General features: G+C 39.8%; 2 protein-coding genes across 5 annotated transcripts in view; both read right to left on the bottom strand.

Moving 5' to 3' along the window:
* Positions 1 to 1,782, bottom strand: part of LOC122671965 (eukaryotic translation initiation factor 4G-like) — a 28,417-nt gene extending 26,635 nt beyond the window's left edge. For 3 of the 4 annotated variants that reach the window (XM_043869462.1, XM_043869478.1, XM_043869486.1), the window contains exons 1-6: positions 1,604 to 1,782; positions 1,189 to 1,385; positions 937 to 1,067; positions 668 to 814; positions 427 to 494; positions 234 to 290 (exon numbers count right to left, since the gene is read on the bottom strand). In XM_043869462.1, coding sequence (XP_043725397.1) covers positions 234 to 290; positions 427 to 494; positions 668 to 814; positions 937 to 1,067; positions 1,189 to 1,355 — 570 coding nt within the window. In that variant the 5' untranslated portion in view covers positions 1,356 to 1,385; positions 1,604 to 1,782. Of the gene's footprint in view, positions 1 to 233; positions 292 to 426; positions 495 to 667; positions 815 to 936; positions 1,068 to 1,188; positions 1,386 to 1,603 lie in introns of all 4 variants that reach the window. The other variant, XM_043869470.1, reaches the window with a different exon arrangement.
* Positions 1,783 to 19,206: 17,424 nt separating this feature from the next.
* On the bottom strand, positions 19,207 to 21,807 carry LOC122652761. Its single transcript, XM_043846608.1, has 3 exons — positions 21,705 to 21,807; positions 19,796 to 19,931; positions 19,207 to 19,699 (listed from the first exon to the last, which is right to left on the bottom strand). The coding sequence occupies exons 1-3, from the start codon at positions 21,805 to 21,807 to the stop codon at positions 19,318 to 19,320; spliced, it is 621 nt and encodes a 206-aa protein (XP_043702543.1). The 3' UTR covers positions 19,207 to 19,317.
* Positions 21,808 to 22,013: the final 206 nt, after the last annotated feature.

Here is a 22,013-nt window from a genome sequence, read left to right as displayed (position 1 = left end):
AACAAAAGTGGTATGGATTTTTTGGTACAGTTGGCACATAAACTTTTCAATAAAAAATATTAAAGGGAAAGTTTTGCAGAATACATAAATTGAAAAAATGATCCCCCCCCCCTTCTGCCTCCTCTTTATAAAGCCTGAAGTCTCTCCCCTCTCAAAAAGAAAAACATATATTTAAAAAAGCTTCCCACCAAAAGCTCAATAATAACCCAAATGGACTCTCATCAAGCACTTACCTGGTCCCGTTTCTGCTCATCCAAATTTGGAGGTGCTGAGCTAGTCCGTGCAGGTATCTACAAGCAAAAAAGGCATATAGTCCTTCCATACCAAGAGAAACGCAAAGATAGAAAAAGGAGCATGCAAACCAAAAGGCATTGAAAATTAACTCATACACAGCATAGCCAGGTGGAATATAGAAGAAAACTTTACCTGCATTTTATTTACAAAACTGGGACCAAAGCTCCCAAACTGAAGAGGGTATGTCTTTAATGCATCAACTGTGAACAGCATTCATTAGGTGTTATGACAACAAGATTCTACGAAATTAGAACCTCGGACAAACACGTTGCTTGAAGTTCAGGGGCAACAGAGGCAGCACGAAAAAGCAAAATCTTTTGACAATGAGGTGATGCAATCTTACTCAATCCCCAATTAATTTACATAGAGTTACCTTTAGCAGGTGCTGCAGGCGCAACCGAATCCAGAGCTGTCGTAGCTGATTGAGATGCTGGAGCCTTTGGAACAGGTCTGGTACTTCTCGAAGGGGCCAAATCAGTTGGCTTCGTGGGAACTCGTGAGGCCGGTGCGTCAGAAACTCCTAAAGAACACCATTACAATGATTTAATTCCCTCAGTACAGACATCATCACCGCCTTATAATAACACAACCAACCCACCAACACAACCAAATAAAGAAAAAGAAAAAGAAAAGCTTGTGTACCATGTAACGGGGGTTGTACATGGGCACCATTCTGTACAGCACTTTTAGCAGAAGCATTCGACTCTGAATTCGCACTTGTGGTGCTCACCCTAGATTGTCCTCCTGGTGCATTATTACCAACCTTCTTAAAGCTGAAAGAATCAACCAACGTAGACGTTAACAAACAGGAAGAAATATAAAAAGCCCTAATTTGCCGATACAGCTCTCTTTACGAAGATAGCTAAAAGGTAACAGAGAGAAGCAATCGAGCACCTTCGGTTCCCCGACAAAGACGAGTGAGTCGATGGTGGAGGGGCGGTCCCACCGCCGCCTCTCCCGCCACCTGCTGAGAAATTCCTCTGCTGACCGGAGCTCCCGGATCGACCAGGTTTCCTTAACTGGGACTCGCTCTTCTCAGACCTAGATTGATTGAGGGACATAAATCCGAACCCACGTTCCTCTTCTATTCTCTGCAACCAACAAACACAAACCCAGAGCAAAAGGATCCACCCATCAAACTCAAAAGAAAAAGAAAACAAACACAACCAAATCAACACAGTGACCTAGAAAAAAAAAAATTAGCATTACAAACAGCCAAAATCCAAGAATGGAAATATTCGGATTCTAACAGAAGCAAAGTGAAAATGTTGAATGTAAATTGAATCATGAAAGGGTTTCGTCGATTTACCTTTAAGTGTCAAAGGGAAGAAGAAGACAGGGAATAGATTAGGGTTTTAAAACCTCCAAAACGAAAGATATAGATTGGCGGGAATCATGACGACACACAGAAAGATAGAAAGAGAGAGAGAGAGAGTAATGGAAATATGAAAGTCAAGAAACGACAGTCGAATCTATCTGGTGTTTTTTGTATAGAAGGTGAGAGAGAGAGAGTGAGAAACAGTGAAATCGAGAGATAAAAAATAAAAGTTACAAGAAAGAAAGGCAAAGGAAAGAGAGAGAAAGAGAGACTCAGACCCTGCAAGTAAGGTCAAAAGTAGGTTTTTAAGGAGATCAAAGGGTCGGTCGCGATCTTCGCTCTCTGCGCGCTCTGTTTTGATCTTTTTGATTATCAGATCGTTTGTTTGCTACGTATGCGTGTAACGCTGTGATTACAGACACTGATTACCAGACACAGAGGAGGCGAAATGACCGCCCCACCCCCCTAAGAGGCAAAAATCTTATTGGCTACCGCGCAGATGGGATTGAGCTCCTCTACGGCGCAGCGGTGCACTGCACATCTTGTGTCACGGCATGAGAGCTCGCCACTTGGATGAGCTACCCTTTGAACAGTTCGAATCGAGCTGCAAATCCAGATTTCAAAATAAAGAAACCCTTATGTCCATTGCATGCGCACCACACTCAGCTTTTCTAACTGGATCCAAACCATCCAAAGGGGACCTCATCCATGTGGCAAGCTCTGGTGCTACGCGATGTGGAAGTAGGCTCCTCTACAGCGCAGGGGTGCACCGCACATCTTGTGGCGCGACACCACAGCTCACCACGTGGACGAGTTCTCCTTTGGACAGCTTGCATTGAACTGAAAATCTGAATTTCAGAATCCAAAAATCATCATGTACACACCATATTCAGCTTTCCCAGTTCGATCCAGGCCATCCAAAGGATAGCTCATCCATATGGCAAGCTGTGGTGTCACGCAACAAGATGTGCGGCACACCCCTGTGAGCATAGAGGAGCTCGATTCCAAGATTTAAGGAGTACCCCTGTGTCGTCAAGGAGCCCAATTCGTGCACGTGACCCTTGTGCTCCTCCATAGAGAACAATTTCCCCTAAATTAAATAAGTTAAAAATGTTCTATGTGGGATTGCAAGCCACACCCAGACACAGTGGAGGCCAAATGACCACCCCACCCCTCATAAAAGGTAGAAATCCCATCCTTGAGAAACCAATGCACGCTCTCATTGACTGTGACGCATATGTGCCCCTGCACTCCCCCACAAAGAATGCTCCCTTAAGTTAAATTCCAATATGAGAAGGATGATTAATTGATAAAAATGTATATACTTTGGAAATATAATTGGCAGAATCACACGTGTACAATTAGAAAGTGACTTTTAACTACCCTTTCTTTCAAAATTGGAAGGCCGTCACCGTATCCAGGACAAAATATTATCCTACCCATTGTTATATAAATACATACAGATGAGCCTAATTGGACATGTGCTGCAAATGAAACCATGAAAAACGCATCCTCCTATGGTGACCTCCAAGATTATTCTTTTTAAAGGTTTCGGAAGCCCACATTTTTTTATGAAAGAGGAGGTCCAAATGCAGGACACGTTTCACGTGTATTTAATTGGGCCACTTACCAAAAATTAAACAAGAAAAATTAGGCCCACCGTACATATATATGTCATATATCGTTATTAGTATAATAAGATTATTGTAATCATTTAATTTAATTTAATTTAATTATACAATAAATGCCTTAAAACCTAATAACAGTTAAAATTTGGTTGTGCCTTTCTACCAAAAAAGAAAATTTTGGTTGTGCCTTAATATGGGATATAGGTATTTACTAAGGGTGTCAATTTGGGACCGGAATAGGGAACCGTCCCAATACTGTCCCGCTAAAACCCGGTACCGGACCGTCCCATTAATAAATGGGATGGGACGGTTCTGGGACGGGATTCCCAAAGGTACCAGTACCGAAATACCAATTAAGTACCAGATGGTACCGAAACTACTAGTGTCGTTTAAAAAGAAAGAGTATATAAGATCATTTTTTTTTTTTTAAATAAAAAAGAAAGGGTATAAGAATTACGACACATTAAGGTTTCACTAATTGCCTTTTGAATACGAAGAGGAACAATAGGTCAACAGCCGTAGCTTGAAGTCTCTCCTCACAGAACTTGCTTCAGTGCTACTTCCTCCTCCCTCCTCCCTCGATCAACTACATCTACCAGGTTCTTCCTTTTTGCACTTCGTACTTCATACCATACTACCATGTGACGTGTGATAAATTGAGTTTTGTTTGAAAAAATCAAAGAGAAAATACAACGAGATTCTTCCATTTTGTAGGACTTCTCTAGATTTAAAAAAATGAGAAGCTTATTACAGGTGATCTTAGGGGGTTTGAAGAAGTAAAACTATGATTTCATAATTTAAGTTGCTTTATAAAAAGCATTAGACAACTTAGATTTCATGATAGTGAAAAAATTTCACAACACTAATAAATCAGCCTTGTTAGAAACAATTAAACTTCTTCTCCCTTTTTCTACAGTGCCTAGAACCGTTTAAGAACTGGTACCGTCCCGTCCCGCTAGTAATCGGGACTGGGATCTAGGTTTGGTCCGTTTAACTAAATGGGACGGTACTGGGATTGGCACTTTTGGTACCAGTACCGGTACCGTCCCGTCCCAAATACCCAGAATCGTCCCAATTGACACCCTTAGTATTTACACACATCTTTCAATACTGATAGACTCCACTTTTCTACTCTAGCCTTAGACACTCGTTTATAGACAATAGAAATAACATCTTTACTTTGTTTTTTAATATTAACAATATCAAAGGACTTAAATAGTACAAAAACATCTTCTTACCAAAAAAAAAATAGTACAAAAAATCGAGCAATGTATTAGGTTACGTTTGGTTGCATAAATGCACAGATCGGAATTCTGTTGATTTGTGATTCTAAATTAATAAAACCGTTTGATTTTCTAATTCCAATGGATTACCAGAATTACATGAATCTGATTTTTACACTAAACATGATCCATTTAACCACCTACTTAGGACGCATTTGGTAACGCTTCTGTTCCAGAACAAGTGTTTTTCACCTTTATCATTTTTTTCCTGTTTCTGTGTTGGAAACATGTTTCTGGGCTCTAAAATGGTGTTTGATAAACTTATTCTATAAACGTTTTTAGAACAAAAAAACACAACACAATTCCATTTGGTAAAACCTGTTTTGAAACACTTTTTACCAAATTAATGAATTATTACATAAATGCCATTAATTTACTTAAAGTTAAGATGAAAACATCCACCATGATCATGTATGACTATCCAAAAAGGATCTTGGTGGATTCGAAGCACCATCCTCTTAAAACATGCTTGAGACATGCTCATGTTCCAAGTGCTCTATCAATTTAGCTAAAGACCCAACAAGTATATTGCAGGGTGCATTTCGAAGATGAAATAAGTACCCAACTTGTATACAGAAAGACATACCTCAATAGTTAAATCCCAAAATACATGCAACTATGCAAAGGCAGTCTAGCATCCCATAGAACATGGCAAGGATATCTCTTCAATGAAAATAAATCTCAGATGCAAACTTGTCTGACTGATTAAACTCAATGAAAATTACTGGTATTCACAGTAGATTTACTACTGTGAATCTGACTGATTAAACTCTATTTATTCCCTTATTTCTTTTTATGTGATTATGAAGTGTGGCTGCGTTTTTGTTATTCCTTCCAATTTACGATAGTTTGATAGGTTAGATGCTCATGTGTTAAGACGCCAACTTAATCCCTTAATTTTGTTAGATGCTTATGAGTTAGGATGCATTAATTTTCATTAGTTTCATTAGTTTAATTTAACACTTTGATTTGGTTCATTTTGCATTACTTTTAAGATAATTAAATAGAGTGACGTATATCTCCTCGTGTTCGACCCGTAGCTACGATTGACCCGTACGCTTGCGGTATTATTTTAACTCAAACAAGTTTTTGGCGCCGTTGCCGGGGAGATTATTGACCACTTTATTTTTTTGATTTTTAAGTAATTCGAAGTGCTTTAGTTTCTTCTCTTTCTCCTCTTTCTTTTTAAAAAAAAAAAACAAAAAAAAAATTTTGAAAACCTCCTCTTGTTTCTCTTCTGTTTCAAATAGTGTGCGCCCAATCTAAAGTCTTTCATATGCCCAAACCCAGCCAATCTTGGTGCCCCTTGATTCGTTGGGTGGTTTGGATTGACATGTGACTTATCTTTGGAGGTGACCACTCTTGATAACAGAAAAACGACATAGTGAGAGCGTTGGAAACATAAACGTATAGTAGTCCTCCAGCCTATATCAGAATCCATTTGGAGTCGCCCGTAGGTGGCTCGTGAAGACTATACAGGTTCCCTTGCTGTCAACCTATGTGGCAACCTTACAGCTTTGGAACCATGTTTCGATTTCTGAGGGATAGATGCACTATCTACCTTGGGCTCCCTCTTGTTTTTAGTATTTTTTTTTTCTAGTCTTTTATTTTTCTTTAAACTTTTTTTAATGGGAGACCTCAATTTGGGATAGGTGGTTAATTTAGAATAATGGGAGATACACTTCCTTATAAGACTTTGGGGGAAAGATGGACCTATGCTAAGGCAACCATGATTTTGGAGGAAATGTTTAAACAGGTTAGAGAAGCCAAAAGTAGTGAGATAGAGAACAATTTTACACCACCCCAGTACAATTTTGCTCCCCAACCCAACTATGGGCTTTCGGGAAATTTTGATTGGTCACATCCCCAGACTATCCATGTTATGGAAGGATGCCCTAATCTTTATGGGGGTAGCAATGGTAATGAGAATGTGAGTCCTCAATTTCAATATAATTCTTTTGGCACTTACAATCACGAGTGGAGTGATCATCCCTATTTCTCGTGGGATCAATGGAATAACCAAGCTGGACCACCCAATTTCCAATATCATGGTCAGTATGGTCCTCCAATGCCCAACCCTCCATTGAATCTCAATGGGTCACCTCTCCTTGAACCATATCACCAACCCCTTGAGTTTCAAAATATGGGTGAGGAGGCCAGATTGAATGAGCTTGAGAAATACATAGACCTTCTTACAACGAGCCAAAATACCATGGAGAAGCAACTCTCTCAACTGATAACCATGGTGTAAGAGGAGGAAACGGGTATATTACCTAGTCAAGCTGAACCGCCCCATCCCCTGTTTAATGATATTGAAAGTCCACCACCCCAGTTTGAGGTTAATGAGAGTCAATCCCAACAAGCTGCTTTTCATGATGATTTATTTGTTGTGATTGAGTCTCCTCAGGATATTAGTGAAGAAAGATTTGATGAGCTACCAGGGGAAGTCTAACTTTTTTCTGAAATTTATGATTTTAGTGAGCCTAGTGTTTTTATTGATTTAGAATCAGATTTTCATGCTAACATAGAAACCCAGGAAATTCGATCTCCCCCTCTCTCTTTGGAAAACTTAGATAATTGTCATTTTGAGGATTTCATTGTCTCACATGTTGATTTGTCCAAACCTCCTAGGTTTGATGATTTTATTGAGGAGGACAATGTCAGTCATAATGCCTTTCAAGCATATTTCCATGATCCTTATTTGGCAAACCAAGTTATGCAAAGAGTGGATAGTTGTATTGCTAGGATTGATTTGAGTAAACCTCCAATTTTTTATGATTATTTAGATGAGGTTATTCATAATCCTTTTTATGCTTAGTATGATCCATTTTTGATTGGTTTTTCAAAGAATGATAGGTGTTCTACATTACAAACGGGAGAGGAGGGACGGATTTATGGCCTGAGTTTTAATGCCTTCATTTTCCACTGTCCCATGAGGATAGATTTTTCTATTGGATATTTCTTAGTTGTGCTTAACTTCCATATTATTTCTCGTTTTACTAAAATTCATGGTCGAGTGTTTTCTGGGCCTGAAGCTATTTCTCCATTTATTGGCCATGGATTGAGATTTCTGTTGCTGCTCCTAGCATTTTTTGTAGAGCTCATCATTCTTCATGACCCTCTTTTTTTATTATATCTGGTAAGCGCCTTCATCTCCTCCCTTGTCCTTATTTTTTTCTTTTATGCATGCATTGAGGACACTGCATGAATTAAGTGTGGGGGGGATGTTGGGCTTAATTGGTGAATTTTGATTGTGGCAATAGTTTGGTTTTGTGCATATGTCTCTTTGATTGCAAAACAAGAGAGAGAGGAAATTAGGTGTCTTAACATGCGAAATAATAAAAAAATCCCTTTTCAAGGACGGTAATTGGTTTGTATCCGGTGATGGGGATTGAGTTTAAAAATATGAACGTTATTTCATTTGATGGTTAGTTTCCTCTATGTGTTTTATGGACCCTCTGATCTTTTGGCAAGTAGTTGAGACCAAGTTGTTTGTGGCAAGGCAAGGCATGAAAGTGGAAATGAATGAAAAAAAAAAAGAAAAAAAACAAGGAACAGAAAAGAAAGTGGAATTCCTTGGGACTAGACAGGGCACTGTGCCTCATGAAGCAAGGTGACTTGATCGAAATTCCTTGGAAGGAAACTCAAAAAACTCTTGCATCAATGTCTCAAAGTCTCTATGGATATATGCAAAAAGCGAAGCTACCAAGTATTTGGGTGTCTGGTGTATGCTCCACCATGTCATTCAGAGAACAGTAGTAGAGTAGAAATAGAGTTTGTGGTTGAGAAAAAAAAACTTTTGCCTTAATGCCTGAAAAAAAAAAAAAAAGTATGGTCAACAATACTCAATGCCTAAGTCTTTGGTTCTATCGATGATTGGGATGAAACAATTTCCCAGATAATCCCTTGGTGAAGATATCAACAAGTTGATCAGCATATGTCACAAAGGGAATACAAATCAACCCATCTTCTAACTTCTCCTTGATGAAATGCCTATCCACCTCAACATGCTTGGTACGATCATGTTGTACTGGGTTGTGTGCTATGTTGATTGCAGCCTTGTTGTCGCAGTACAACATCATAGAAAGACGAATAGGAACACCCAGATCTTATAGGAAATCTTTAAGCCAAAGTAACTCACAAATACCTTGTGCCATAGCCCGAAACTCAACTTCGGCACTAGAATGAGCAACTACATTTTGCTTCTTGCCATGCCATGTGACAAGATTTCCACCTACAAAGGAGCAATACCCAGAAATAGACTTGCAATCCATAGAACCAGCCCAATCAGCATCAGTGTATGCTTCTATCCGTAGGTGACCATGTGCAGACAGAAGAATTCCTTTTCCAGGAGCTTACTTCAAATAGTGCAAGATACGAAGAACAGTCTCCATATGAGAAGAGTAGAGATCATGCATAAACTGACTCATAGTACTCACGGTGACAGCAATGTCAGGACGAGTGTGTGAGAGATAAATCAGCTTCCCGACAAGTCTTTGGTACCGACCTTTATCAACAGGCTCACCCTCTTTTTCCTTGAGCCGAACAGTAGGACCATAGGAGTATTTGAAGGATGGCAGCCTAACAACCCGGTTTCAGTCAATAAGTCTAGGACATACTTCCTTTGGGAGAGAAAAAAGCCTTTAGAAGATTTGGTCACTTCAATCCCAAGAAAGTATCGTAGTTTCCCTAGATCTTTAATCTCAAATTCTTGTCCAAGGAAGGTCTTCAACCATCTGATCTCATCACCATCATTGCCAGTAACCACTATGTCATCAACGTAGACTATAAGAACAATGAGTTTTTCACCAATCCTCTTTATAAAGAGTGTGCGATCAGCATTACTTTACTTATAGCCCACAAAAATCTTGAGATTGTGGAATAGGCCAAACCATGCTCGTGGTGACTGCTTCAGCCCATATAGTGTACGCTTCAGCCTACACTTTTCCTTGGTTTTTGTCACAAGAGAACCCTGGTGGAATGTCCATATACACCTCCTCATCCAGTGCTCCATTTAGGAAGGCAGTTTTTACATCTAGCTACTGCAAATCCCATCCAAGGTTGACTGCACAAGATAATAACACACGAATAGTATTTAATTTTGCAACAGGTGCAAAGGTATCCTGGTAATCAATGTTGTATGTCTGAGTGAACCCCTTACCCCTTGGCCACAAGTCGTGTCTTATACCTATTCACAGTGCCATCCACCTTTTATTTCACCACAAACACCCATTTACATCCAACGGTTTTCTTCCCAGGTGGAAGAACCACAAGCTCCCATGTGTTATTTTTCTTCAAGGCCTCCATTTTTTCCATCATAGCTGCCTTCCACTTTCCATCTGAAAGAGCTTCTTGCCAATTGTTAGGAATACGAACAGAAGAAAGAGAGGAAACAAAAGCATGAAAGGATGGGGAAAGGGAGTCATAAGAAACAACATGAGATATGGGATGCTGAGTGCAAGTCCTGACACCTTTACGAAGAGCAATAGATAATTCAGTAGAAGACATATTATCAGGTGGAGAGGCAGGTTCTGGATCCGGGTTCGGCAATTGGATGGGTACTGGAGCAACAATTGATTGAACCTGCTTATGTTTCCTTCCATAGGTCTTCACATTACTGTCATCAATCCTCCTCTAAAATTCACTAATAGTCCTCTGGACAAGAGTCTGGACTGGGGTAATTTGCTCCCCCTGAATAAAGATGGTCTCCCCCTGTATAGGGATCTCTCAGTGGAAGTACTAGGAGCAGGCTGAACTGGTTCAGACTCATTGTAAACAAACTGGAGTGGAGGTGGAGAGCCTGTGGTCAGCACATCTTCACTAACACTCTCCCCCTGAAGAAGTGGGGATACATAATAGGAAACATTTTCATGAAACACGACATCCATGCTGACCAAAGTCCAGCGGGATGGAAGGTAATAGCATTTGTACCCTTTCTGTGTAGCAGAGCAACCTAAGAAAATGCAGTGGAGACTACGTGGCTTAAGTTTACCAGGGGACTTTGTATCCCTGGCATAACAAACGCAGCCAAAGACCCTAGGGGGAAGGATAAAAGAAGAAGAGCCAAGTAATAGCTCAACAGGGGGTTTGGAATTTAGAACCCGACTGGGTAGCCTATTAATCAAATAGGCTGCAGTAAGGACAGCATCCCCCCAATAAAGAGAAGGGACATTGTGAGCAAACAGAAGAGCTCTAGCCACCTCCAAGAGGTGGCAGTTCTTCCTCTCAGCCACCCTATTTTGGGCTGGAGTATCAACACAGCTGGTCTGATGGAGGATTCCATGGGCAGCAAGGTATTTTTGGAACTGGCCTTCTATATACTCTGTCCCATTGTTACTCCTCAAAATTTGAAGAGTGGCATTAAATTGGGTCTTAACCAGTTGGTGAAAATGCTGAAAATGCTGAAAACACTTCATTTTTTGTGTGCATAAGGTAGACCCAAGTAAACCTAGAATAGCAGTCAATAAAGGTTACATACCACAGATGACCAGAAAGAGAAACTTTTCTACTAAGACCCCACACATCAGTATGAACAACATGAAATAAGGAAGAAGATCTTTTATTAGAAATGGGATAATTTGAACGTGTCTGTTTAGCCAAGACACAAGGCTCACAAAAGAAATCTTCCTTATTATAATCTTTAACTAATGCTGGAAATAAAGTGGATAAAGTACCTAAAGGGTGATGACCTAGTCTAGAATGCCATTTGTGTAATTCAGAAGAGAAAGATGTCGGGTGACAGAGCCTAGAAGGCAAAGCTTGGGTAGATGCAGGGTCTCCATCAAGCAGGTACAATCCGCCATGCACTTTACCCGATCCAATCGTCTTCCTCAAGTTCAGTTCCTGTAAAACACAATGAGTGGAAAAAAAAGTTACTTTACAATTCAGAGATTTGGTGATATTGCTAATGGAAAGAAGATTAGTGGTAAACTTGGGAATATGCAACACAGATGATAGTGTAAGAGAAGGAGAACAACCAATGGATCATTTCCCTGAGATGGAGGAGAGGGACCCATCATCAATTTTGACTTTATCTTTACCAGAAGCAGGAGAATATGTATAAAGAGGCTGGAAGAACCTGTTATGTGATCAGTAGCACCGGAGTCTATGATCCAAGGAGTGGAGACTACTGATGCACAATGACCAGCAAAAGAAATACTTGTAGGGGCAAAGAAGGAACTTGAATTGGCAGCAGATGTAGTAGAGGCAGCGTATGTGTTCAATAGATGCCGGAGAGCCTGGAGTTCTTCCTGGGAGAAACCAATGTCAGCAGTGGGAGTTGGAGCTACATTTTCAGTGTGATTGGCTTTATTTTTAGGCTTAGCACGACCATGTTTGGCCTCAAAATCAGTAGGCTTCCCATGTAATTTCCAACACTGAGCCTTAGTGTGATATGGTTTGTGACAATGATCACACTTCACAGGCTCTTTGGCAGTAGTAGTAGCAGCAACACTGTCCAGAAGAAATATCTGGGTGGAGCCAGTAGTCTGTAAGGTTGATCTCTCAATTTTGGGAGTGATCATCATGGCAACCCTTCGTGTCTCTTCACTGTGAACATAAGAAAAGGTCTCCTCTAAAGTGGGAAAAGGAACCCGACCAAGAACTTGCACCCGAATAGGATTATAAACATCATTAAAGTCAGCCAGGAAATCATAGACCCGAAACTAATCAACATAAGAGTGACAGGCAATAATGTCAGTAGTAGTAGTAGGTTGAAACCGAACATAGTGATCCAATTGCTGCCATAAACACTTGAGGGTAGCATAGTATTTAGTGACAGACATCTCCTTTTGAGTAGTATTTTGGACTGTCTTCCAGATTTCATAAACCTGAGCACCACTACCTAAACGACCATAAGTTCCCTTGACAGTAGTCCATATCTGAGTAGCAGTGTCAAGGAGCAGATACTGACTGTAGAGGTCAGTGGTCATAGAATTCAAAACAAATGACATCACTATAGCATCATTGGCAGCCCATTTAGTACGGGCATCACCTTCTTCAGTAGGCTGTTTGGTGGTGCCAGTGAGATGGCCAGTGAGTCCCCTACCAGCCACAGTCAAGGATAGTGATCTGGCCCAAATCAAATAATTCGTACCATCAAGCTTAATGGCAGCAGTATAGGGAAGAAAGTCATTCCTAATCTGACCATCTCCTCCAGAAGTAGTAGTAGTCATCTCTGAGTCACCCATAATTCAGCTAGGCAGAAATCGATCCACTAATTTGAAAAACACAGATCTTAAAAAAAAAACTGAATCGAGTGACTTGAAGTTGCAACACTTTCAGCCATCAGAATAGGCTAAAAGATAGATCGAGTGATCCTCTAGTAGTGGGGAAGAAGTCCTCCAAAAATGAGCTGATTCTGACCAGCAAATAAGAAGCCCTAATTTTAGCAAAAAATTAGGGCAAAAAGGCTGTTTGGAGAGAAATCACAGAGCTGAATCTGTCTTGGCTTGATTTAATACTGCAGTCTTCAAACAGGAAGAGGTGTGTGCCAAGGATAGCAGGAACCAATCTCCAAAAAAAATAGAAATTGATTTTCAGCTTTATGGGAAGAACTCGATCTCCAATGGTGGAGGGAACCTGTCGGCAGTAGGCAACACCAGTAATCTGCAATCTTCAATGAGGTGAATGCAAGGGCAGCATCTAAATCTGCATTAGATCACCTCATAGGTGCTGCTCTGAATAAAAGAGAGGAGCCGAGAGTGGTGGAGAAGGGAGAAACCATAAACCGTGGGAGGGGGAGAAAAAAAACCAGAAAAAACTTGAGAACTGCTTCTTAGATCAGATTCTGCTCTGATACCATGTTAGAAGCCCTGTAGAACTGAATGCTTGAGTGTCTTAATTGATCACCCAACCCCTTTATTTATAACAATCCAGAATTACAACTTATTCCTACTTAAAGTAGGAATACAACTTATTCCTAATCAAAGTAGGAATGCCCCCCTTGCCTATTCCTATTAGGAATTCCCATTACAACTAGGAATCCCAAATAGAGATCGGTCAATGGGAAAAATTACAGAAAAGGAAATAAAAATAAAAGATAAAAATAATAAAACCAAAGAACTAAATTACCCCTATCGGGTAATTTAGCCTATCTCAACATCATCATTCCTAAATATCCAAATGAAATCGAACATTATAGTGAGCAAAGGAGTGAGGATCTATTTGTCAGGCTTAAGAAGAGAGGGGTAAATTATAAAGGATTCAACCAAATCATATATTGATAGAGCTGAGAAGTCTTGGATATTTTTGTGGAAAACTATGTTGATGAATCATTGAGATTAGTTTTTCTTCGTATTGATATTAGCATATATGAACCTATATACATATAACAGAGATGAACTTCTCTGTTACAAGACTAAGACAACTAACTAGTAACTACCTATTGGATAAGTTGTTACAACTAATAACCGTCGCATGTGATACTATTGCAACTTGACTAATCATGGAACTATCCTCCAACATCCCCCCCCTCAAAGCCAGCGTCCGATGAGTGATGGTGAATTTGGAGATGAGCTCTCGATGACGTATAATTGAGACTTGAGAGAGGCTTTGCAAAAACATCTGCGAGTTGATCAACGGTTGAGACGTATTTCACAGCAAGTTGCTTAGAGGAAACCAGTTAAGCAAATAAGTCATTTTGTTGAAATCTGAGTATCACCCAAATCGTATGTTGGCCTTAAGTTGCCCATGTCTGGAGATGAATAAAGGGCTTTTGTTGAGGATTGTTTCGCGTATTGATAGATACCAAAAGGAAGGTAGGGTACAAATGGCTAATATATTTCGCTCGAATGCTCGATCTCTAGACGTTCATCTAATTCAGATGATATTCTTTTGTCTATAAATAATCAGATAGAATTAATAGTTAGAGATTTTGAAAAATAGTTAACAAATTAGAATATTCCTAAGGTAAACATTTATGATGTTTATTAAAAAGGTAGTTTTCAATTTAAATCAGATTATGTTATAAAACATCTGAGAAAATTTTATCAGTTGTGGAAGACCAGTTTGAATAACTACTAGTATCACAAAGGTTGATCTCAGACCATTTACAGAGAATAAAAATATATTTATTTTGGTTTAATATAGATAGCCTTAAAACCTTTGACAAGGCTGGGGCTAAATACCTCAGTCTTAGCACTTAGCAGTGGTTAGAGATACGAGACATGAAGGATTCACAGATTCTATGTTTAGACAAATAGAGTCAAATTGAAGTGAATGACTAATATAGTTCAACTTTTACCCAAATTCCCCCATGTCTATATCTGACCCAAACATCTTGAGAGGAGTAGCATTAAATGTGAAAACTAATGGGTTTCACATGTTAGTAGGGTCTCAAAATAAAGCCATAATATATTGGATATGCTATAAGGTTATGACTACTCTAGCACATAATGCTAAGCGAATAGATACAATATGTCAAACAACCTTATTTCAGGCCAATTTAGAAAGAGCTAATGTGATGTTTTCAAGAATAATTAGATGGGCTAAAAACTCTTTACCCATAACCCGGAACTCTGGAAGCTTGAGGCAATGTCTAAACCAAAGCAATTATCTAACAAGATAATAGATTGAATAATAGAGCATTCTACAAGAGAAGTAGAAATCCAGTTGTCCTCCAGAAGGTATTTAAACAATGAATCCTTTAAAAGCTCAAGGGCCTCATGTTCATGAATTCCTCAATCTGAACTTGAAAAATCTAGTAAGAAAACGTCAAAATTAATAGGAGTATCTTCTTCAACTACTAAAATAGAACATCCTCGATATAAATTTGATAGTGTATCTCCTTCAGAATCTCAAGATGGAACTGAGATGAATCCAACTTTATCCGATATGAACTTTCATTTGAATGTCTTAGAAAAGGTTTTCGAAATAAATAAGAAATAACTAATGAGAGAATTTTCCTCCGACATTAATAAAGAATATTGTGAATGGTATTTTACTAATATCACAAAACAAGGGAGAAGATTCATAAATTATAGTGTGACTTTATGTTACAACATCGAGTTAATATACAATTCTTTTAATGGCTTCTCAAATATTTGGAAATTGATATTGAATTGGAGTTAAATATTATAGAATCTCTGTTCAGAATTTTTACCTTAAAAGATGGTAAAGAAATTAAAGTCATTTATCCTCCAGAAGCTAACATGGAACTTCATGGAACTAAAACAGCTCCTTATAAGAATAAAAATTATACGAATGATAGTTGTAGAGAAGAACACATAAATCATGTGATTAAACAAAATAATTATACAAATTTGTGTATGCAAACAATTACCAATCAAACAACTAGAATTGAAACTCTGTTAAATTCTCGAAAAACATATTCTCCATCAACTTCGGCAAAAATAGTAAAGCCATTGTTCTTTAAACCATCCCTGTGATAGGGATCTGGCTCATATGCGGCCATTGTGCTGCCCACAAACCCAGGCCCGCCACGTGTTATTAATGGCAATCCAACAATAGGTTTATCATTAAATTCAAATTTGAATTAAAACAAGGGTTAAGGGAGAAAATCAAAACCAAATCACATCCACCCATCCGAGTTGGATTACTAAAATAAACCCAAACCCCAAAATACACACTTTAACCCTAAATCCCCAAAGCCGCATTTTTTTCTTTCTTCCCCAAATCAGATCTTTACTCCTCCTGCAACTCTTCTTCCTCTCAACCCACAGTGAGAGGAAGAGCTTGGATCGCCTTTTCTATCGTGCCGAAAATACCACAGGTTGCGCGATTATGTCTAATTCTTTGACTGACCTAAAGAAGGGGTCTTGGGTTAATGTGATAGCATATTCTCTTGATGGGATTGTATTTTTGAAATGCATTGAATGTGGTTCAAATAGTATAACTGCTGGATTTCTTTTTAGAGAAAATTTTTAATGTCATTGAAACAATTGGACCAAAACATGTTGTGTAATTTGTTTCAGATAATGGTGTTAATTATAATTGTTGTGGTGATATGTTAATTGGAAAATGGTCTCATATATATAGAACAAAGTGTGCTGCACATGAGGTTAATTTGCTTTGAAGGATATCCACAAGCATGTTTGTAGAGACATAGTCCCAAACCTGATGAGATTTTTGGAGGACAAGCGTCCCCTAAGTCCAAGGAATAAACTGGGATCATATCGCGTGGTCATACGCAACGTTAGAGGAATTTCCTATTAGATGGACCGCTCTGATATCACAAGAGGATCTCTATCAATGCCGAAAGGGGGAAGTTGCCACCTAGGTGAAGTGCCTAGGACCCAAAAAATATCTCTCTTCTTTTAGAAGAGAGAAGAATAATGACTCGAAAAATGGATAAGGCATCTGGACTGTACCCAGAACTCTGGGTGGGTGTGAAGTTACAAGTTGGGAAAGTATTAGGCACCCAACCTGCCCGACCAAAAGGTCGGTCTCCCTGTTATTGCTTGTCTGCTAGACCCTGAATAATTCTCTAAAATAAGGCACTTTTCCTAGGCTAATTATATAGCTATTGTAATGTGCCATCCTAAGCTAGGTTACTATGTTTTTCTATCTTAATGTTTGAAAGTAATGAAGTAATGATAATAACAAGTCATGAATAAGATTACATAGACAAGTTCAAGAGACAACAGATCAAATATGCATTTTACAAATCAAGGCTACAAATATACATCATGGTATGAGAGGTCGGATGACGGGCCGGACCAAATTCCGCTTGGCCATCTCGAGACAATCGATCGAAGGGCATTGGGTGACCGAGCTCACACGTCCATATCCCAACTTGGTCCAATTTATTAACCCATACACTTTAGTAAGGCTTATACATGGGTCACCATGTACTTTGGATCGGATAGACAAAAATAGCATAAAAGAATTAAAGACAGAAATCAAATAGACTAAAAGATGACCCAACTTGTATTGACAAGCTGGGATGTATGGCCTTAAGAAAATCCAAATATTGAGGCTGGCCAATATTGGATGACTCGGATAACGACTCAACTCTAAACCGATTGGGCTCGTTCGTACTTGGGCCGACACTAGATGACATGATATGCTTTATTAAAAAGAAGATCGCTTTGATGAAAAGGACCGACTGGGTTCGTGCTTGAACCCAATTAAGTGTCACCAAAAAACCTGATTGGAAGCCTAGAGATCGATGCCTGTGCTATTGATCGACTTGCTTTAAATCCGAAATGATTTGGAGGTCGAAATCTCCAAGGCCAACGAGCCCACTCGAAACCTAGTTCGTTTAGAAGTGTCCAAAGGCCAACATTGATATAAGCCGTATAGTTTAGGTTAAAGATCACAAGGAAACCCAACCATTCACTAATTGGTTGTAAAATAAAGAAGCAATTTTTGAAATGAAAATCTTTTTGGGTTTTGATTAAAGATATTTTGAAAACAAGATGAAAGAAAGTATTTAAAAATAAAAAGTGATGGGCCTGACCAGGCCTTTACCGAAATAGGTAGAAGAAAATCTAAAGTTGGATTCGAATATTAAGAGAATGACATAACCATCAGATCTGAATAATGAACAAACCAAAACTGGACCGAGAGTTTTAGTGGCCTTTGATGGACCCCAAAGTCACATGTCATGACAGGATCACCACATGAGTCAACACCCAGAATGGATCAATACTCACATCATGATGTGGGTCTAGTTCAATTTGAAGCTTGGCCCAAATATTGTATTACTACATGGGTATGGTCTGAAGCCATGTGACCAAATTCACACCAAAATCGAAATTGAAAATTAAATTAAGTCTGATTACTTGATTTGAACATTTTGACCTAGGGTAATCTAATTCTTCCATTTGGCATTGCATCCTAAAAGATTAAGGCTTAATCATAGGATCCTAATCATTCAATTATGGGTCTGGTGTCCAGATTTATTGGGCTCATGAATTCAGAAGCATTTAATCATGGACCTTATCAAAACAATGCAGTAATGATAGATTCAATTTCGGATTGAAAATCAATATGATACTCCATATAATCCAGGAATGTTATTATAATCTAATCAGATTTAAGTGAAACCCCAAAAAATAAATTTAAATGAGATGGGCCTTGAAATCAGATTGAGAACCAATGAATATGGTTATTTCAAGTCAGATCATGGGCCTAAACTGGACCCCGAAACAAGTTGGGAAACATTTATAATTGGATTTGTGACAAGAATGGCCTTCGATGAAGGTTACTTGGTGAGCTAAATGACTCACAAAAATGATGTGCTAGAATGATGATAATCAGGAACCGTCAAATCTAGAATATCTAGATTTTAGCCCAGATTGGATAAGAAAATATAATTCTTGAAGGGTAGACCAGATTGAGCTCAATTAGATTGCTGATACACTAAGCTCAGATTACAAGGGCCTGCATGATAACACTTCTGTTTCTCTATTTCTCTGTTTTTTTTTGTTCTTGAGAACAAAAAAATAAGAGAAATCTGGTGCCCGCTTGATAACCTTACCAGAAACAGTTTCTGGTGTTTTTCCATTCTGAGAAACGGAAAAACACCGCAAAACCGTTTGTTAACGAAGTGTTTTTTGTGACTATTTTTTGAAACATAAATCAAAATTTATGCTCCCTAGAAGACTTTTGACAGAACATGTTGAACATGTTCTGTCGTTTCTCAGCACAAATTTGCAAACTTGTTCTCGATAAAAGTCTCAAAATCCAAACCTAAAACGCAGCTCTCACACGAAGGCAGTGGATTAGGGAGCTGGAACTTAGGGTTCGAGTTCACAGCTCCATTCCCGTAACTCTGTTCATCTTTCTCATCGTCAGTCTCAACTATTTCTTGGCCCCTAGTATTCTCCTCCTAGCACCCGCAGAGACCAAATGGGAGCTTCATGGTGGCCGGTATAGGCTTCAGGGCAGATTTCAGGGCACTCTGAATCCTGATCTTGAATTGTTTCTCTTGGCCAGATTGAACTAGAACAAGAATGACCCCAAGAGTAAAACCCTTCTTCTCAAAGATCTGGATTTTCTTGTAGCAAATGACCACACTATCTAGTGCTTCAGACAAGGTGAGCCACGAAATCGAAGAGTTACAGGCGAATGTGAGCTTTAAAACAGATCCTTGGGTATCCTCATCGGATAATTCTTGAATCAAAATCGCAGGGTAGTCGTCGATCGCTGCCTGCTCTATTAATTTAATGTGAAGAAAGACCTCTTTCATGTCACATCCCGACTGAGCATATCTGTATACGACAACCCAAAGAACCATGAATGAACTAAAAATTAAAATGAAAAAACTAGAAATAGAATCAAACTGAAATGTTTTAATCAGTTTCAACCTGAAGGGTAAAGAATCAAAATGCTTCTGAATGTTGGTTACGAGCTTCTCAGGAAGCTGACTACTAGGGTACATCTGGGTAAGATTTCTCATGACACCACCCCACATAAGCTCCCGAGAACTCTTAAGGGTAGTCGCTAGTGGGTCACAAACAGAGTCGAGATTCAAAGAACAGAAACGTTTCCAGAACAAGTTTACCAAGCGTGTCAAAACGGTTTCTCAGCACAAAAAATGAAAAAAATGTTCTGCTGTTTCCCAGCACATAACCAGAACAGAAACACCTGTAAGGTTATCAAGCGAGCACCTGTTTGTTAACACAGGTTCATTTTTTTTGTTCCTGGAAATAAATTGTGACAAAAATGTTGCTGAGAAATAGAAAAAAAGAAGTGTCCTAGAAATAAAAGAAAGAAATAAGGGGGGGGGGGGAGTTGCTCTTTAATGAGCACATGCTTATTTGATGGGCAAAGCAGTAATTTCATGTTCAAAATAAAACACCACCATTAATGCAACTTCAACCGCTACCACCACTACCACCATCGACGCAACCACCACCTCCACCACTACTGCCACCTCCACCTCCACCACTGTCACCATCACCACTACCACCACCGCCACCTCCACCACCACTACTCATTTCAATTTTGATTAACCGGGGACTTTCTCCAGTACACTCACACATACATATATGCATAATTTCTATGATTTATATGCATCACATGCCATTAGTTAACGTGTATGGTGAGGTGAAGCTACTTACCATCAATCATCCGAGAAAGTGGGTCTCAGGCATTCCCTACGGATTTCTTCAGTCCATTCGCTTACGTACGGAGGGAGATCAACAAATCTTCCATAGTCGACAAACCTTCCCAACTCTCTATCAAGGAACCTTTTTTCCACAGGTTCACCTGTCTTTCGATCAAGGATTTTGTGTGTTGGTTTGATTGTTATGGCCCAGAGGTCACTGGCATGCACAACCTCCACATATACACATAAAGTTTAAATTAGTACTGGTTTGAGCACGGTTGTAACAGGTGGGAGCCTCATGGACCGGGTATATGTACTCCCTTTATAAGTTAATATTAATAGGGTTTTGATATGTCAAGAAACATCAACCAATAAGAGACTGATATGAGTGCTACAAACGGGCTGAGGTCGAGTAGGGTAAAGGTGAACCGACCGTATGATAAGACCTCAAAGAACGCGTGCGCAGCCCTAGACCACGCCATGATAGCAAGGGGTCGCCAGATGGACCCTCTTATGAGGATGACCTGACCGAGAGCCTGGACCACCCAGCAGGAGGAAGGGGTAACCTCATCAGGACCACCCGAACACCACACTCCATTAAAAGGGACAAGCCAGGAATCCATGTGGTTCGAGACTATTGCCCATGAGGCACCTAATAAGGCGCAAGGGGATCAAGGGATCAACTTTATCCCTAAAATCACTCCTCAAATCTCTCACTCCACGCCTAGGATTCTACCTTCCTATTAGGGTACATCTCTGCCCACCATCATCTATAAATAATAGGGTAAAATCCTTCCACAATCATCTGATTTCATATATCACTATCTATTGCTAAGAGTTCTGACTTAGGCATCGGAGTGGAGACACCTGCAATAGTCCGACCCTCTCTTGCTAATTCCGTATTGCAAGAACAGGTCGCTCTGGCATAGTTCTTGAAGCAATAGATTGGCACCGTCTGTGGGAACGACGATCGCAAGCCTCCCAAAGCTCTACAAACCAACCGAAAACAATGGCTGACGAACAGAACGTGGTTCCTACCAATCCCGAGGTTCCCCAGCCTATAGAGAATCCAGTAGCCCGCCGGACAATGAAGAGCACTCGCGGCGGGGGACAGGCAGGGAAGCAAACTGCACGCTAGGCAGCAGCAGCAGCTGGATCCCAGCTACAGGCTGCTGCAACAGCCGTAGCTGGGTCCCAACCACTGGCAGCAGTAGCGGGAGGGATGACAAGGCCCCGATCGTCACTCACAATGACAGCTGGACCAAGCATAGTCCCAGAAGGTGTTCAAGCTACCCAGGGCGTGGGAGCTATCCCACCCCCACCTCCACTGCCGAAGGGGTTTATCCCAGTAAGCAAGAACCCAGATGCACCGGCCATAGTGGGCCAGATCCATGACTTGCAGCGATAGGTTCTTCAGCAGAATGACTTCCTCAGGGAAGTAGTCAGAGAATTGTAAGCAGTAAGGACAGCCAATC

The sequence above is a fragment of the Telopea speciosissima genome, chromosome 1, assembly GCF_018873765.1.
Source record: "Telopea speciosissima isolate NSW1024214 ecotype Mountain lineage chromosome 1, Tspe_v1, whole genome shotgun sequence".
In the NCBI taxonomy this organism is placed as follows: Eukaryota; Viridiplantae; Streptophyta; class Magnoliopsida; order Proteales; family Proteaceae; genus Telopea; species Telopea speciosissima.
The sequence above is the reverse complement of the archived record's forward strand: the minus strand, read 5'-3'. Positions and strand labels throughout refer to the sequence as shown.

Excerpts from the sequence above, each read along its gene's own strand:
- LOC122652761 (XM_043846608.1), bottom strand. The coding sequence starts at position 21,807 with ATGCTTGGTCCAGCTGTCATTGTGAGTGACGATCGGGGCCTTGTCATC. Across the intron at positions 19,932-21,704 it reads TACGGCTGTTGCAGCAGCCT|CGACTACCCTTAAGAGTTCT; the intron begins GTAGCTGGGATC and ends GTGACCCACTAG. Across the intron at positions 19,700-19,795 it reads TTTGATTCTTTACCCTTCAG|ATATGCTCAGTCGGGATGTG; the intron begins GTTGAAACTGAT and ends TGTCGTATACAG.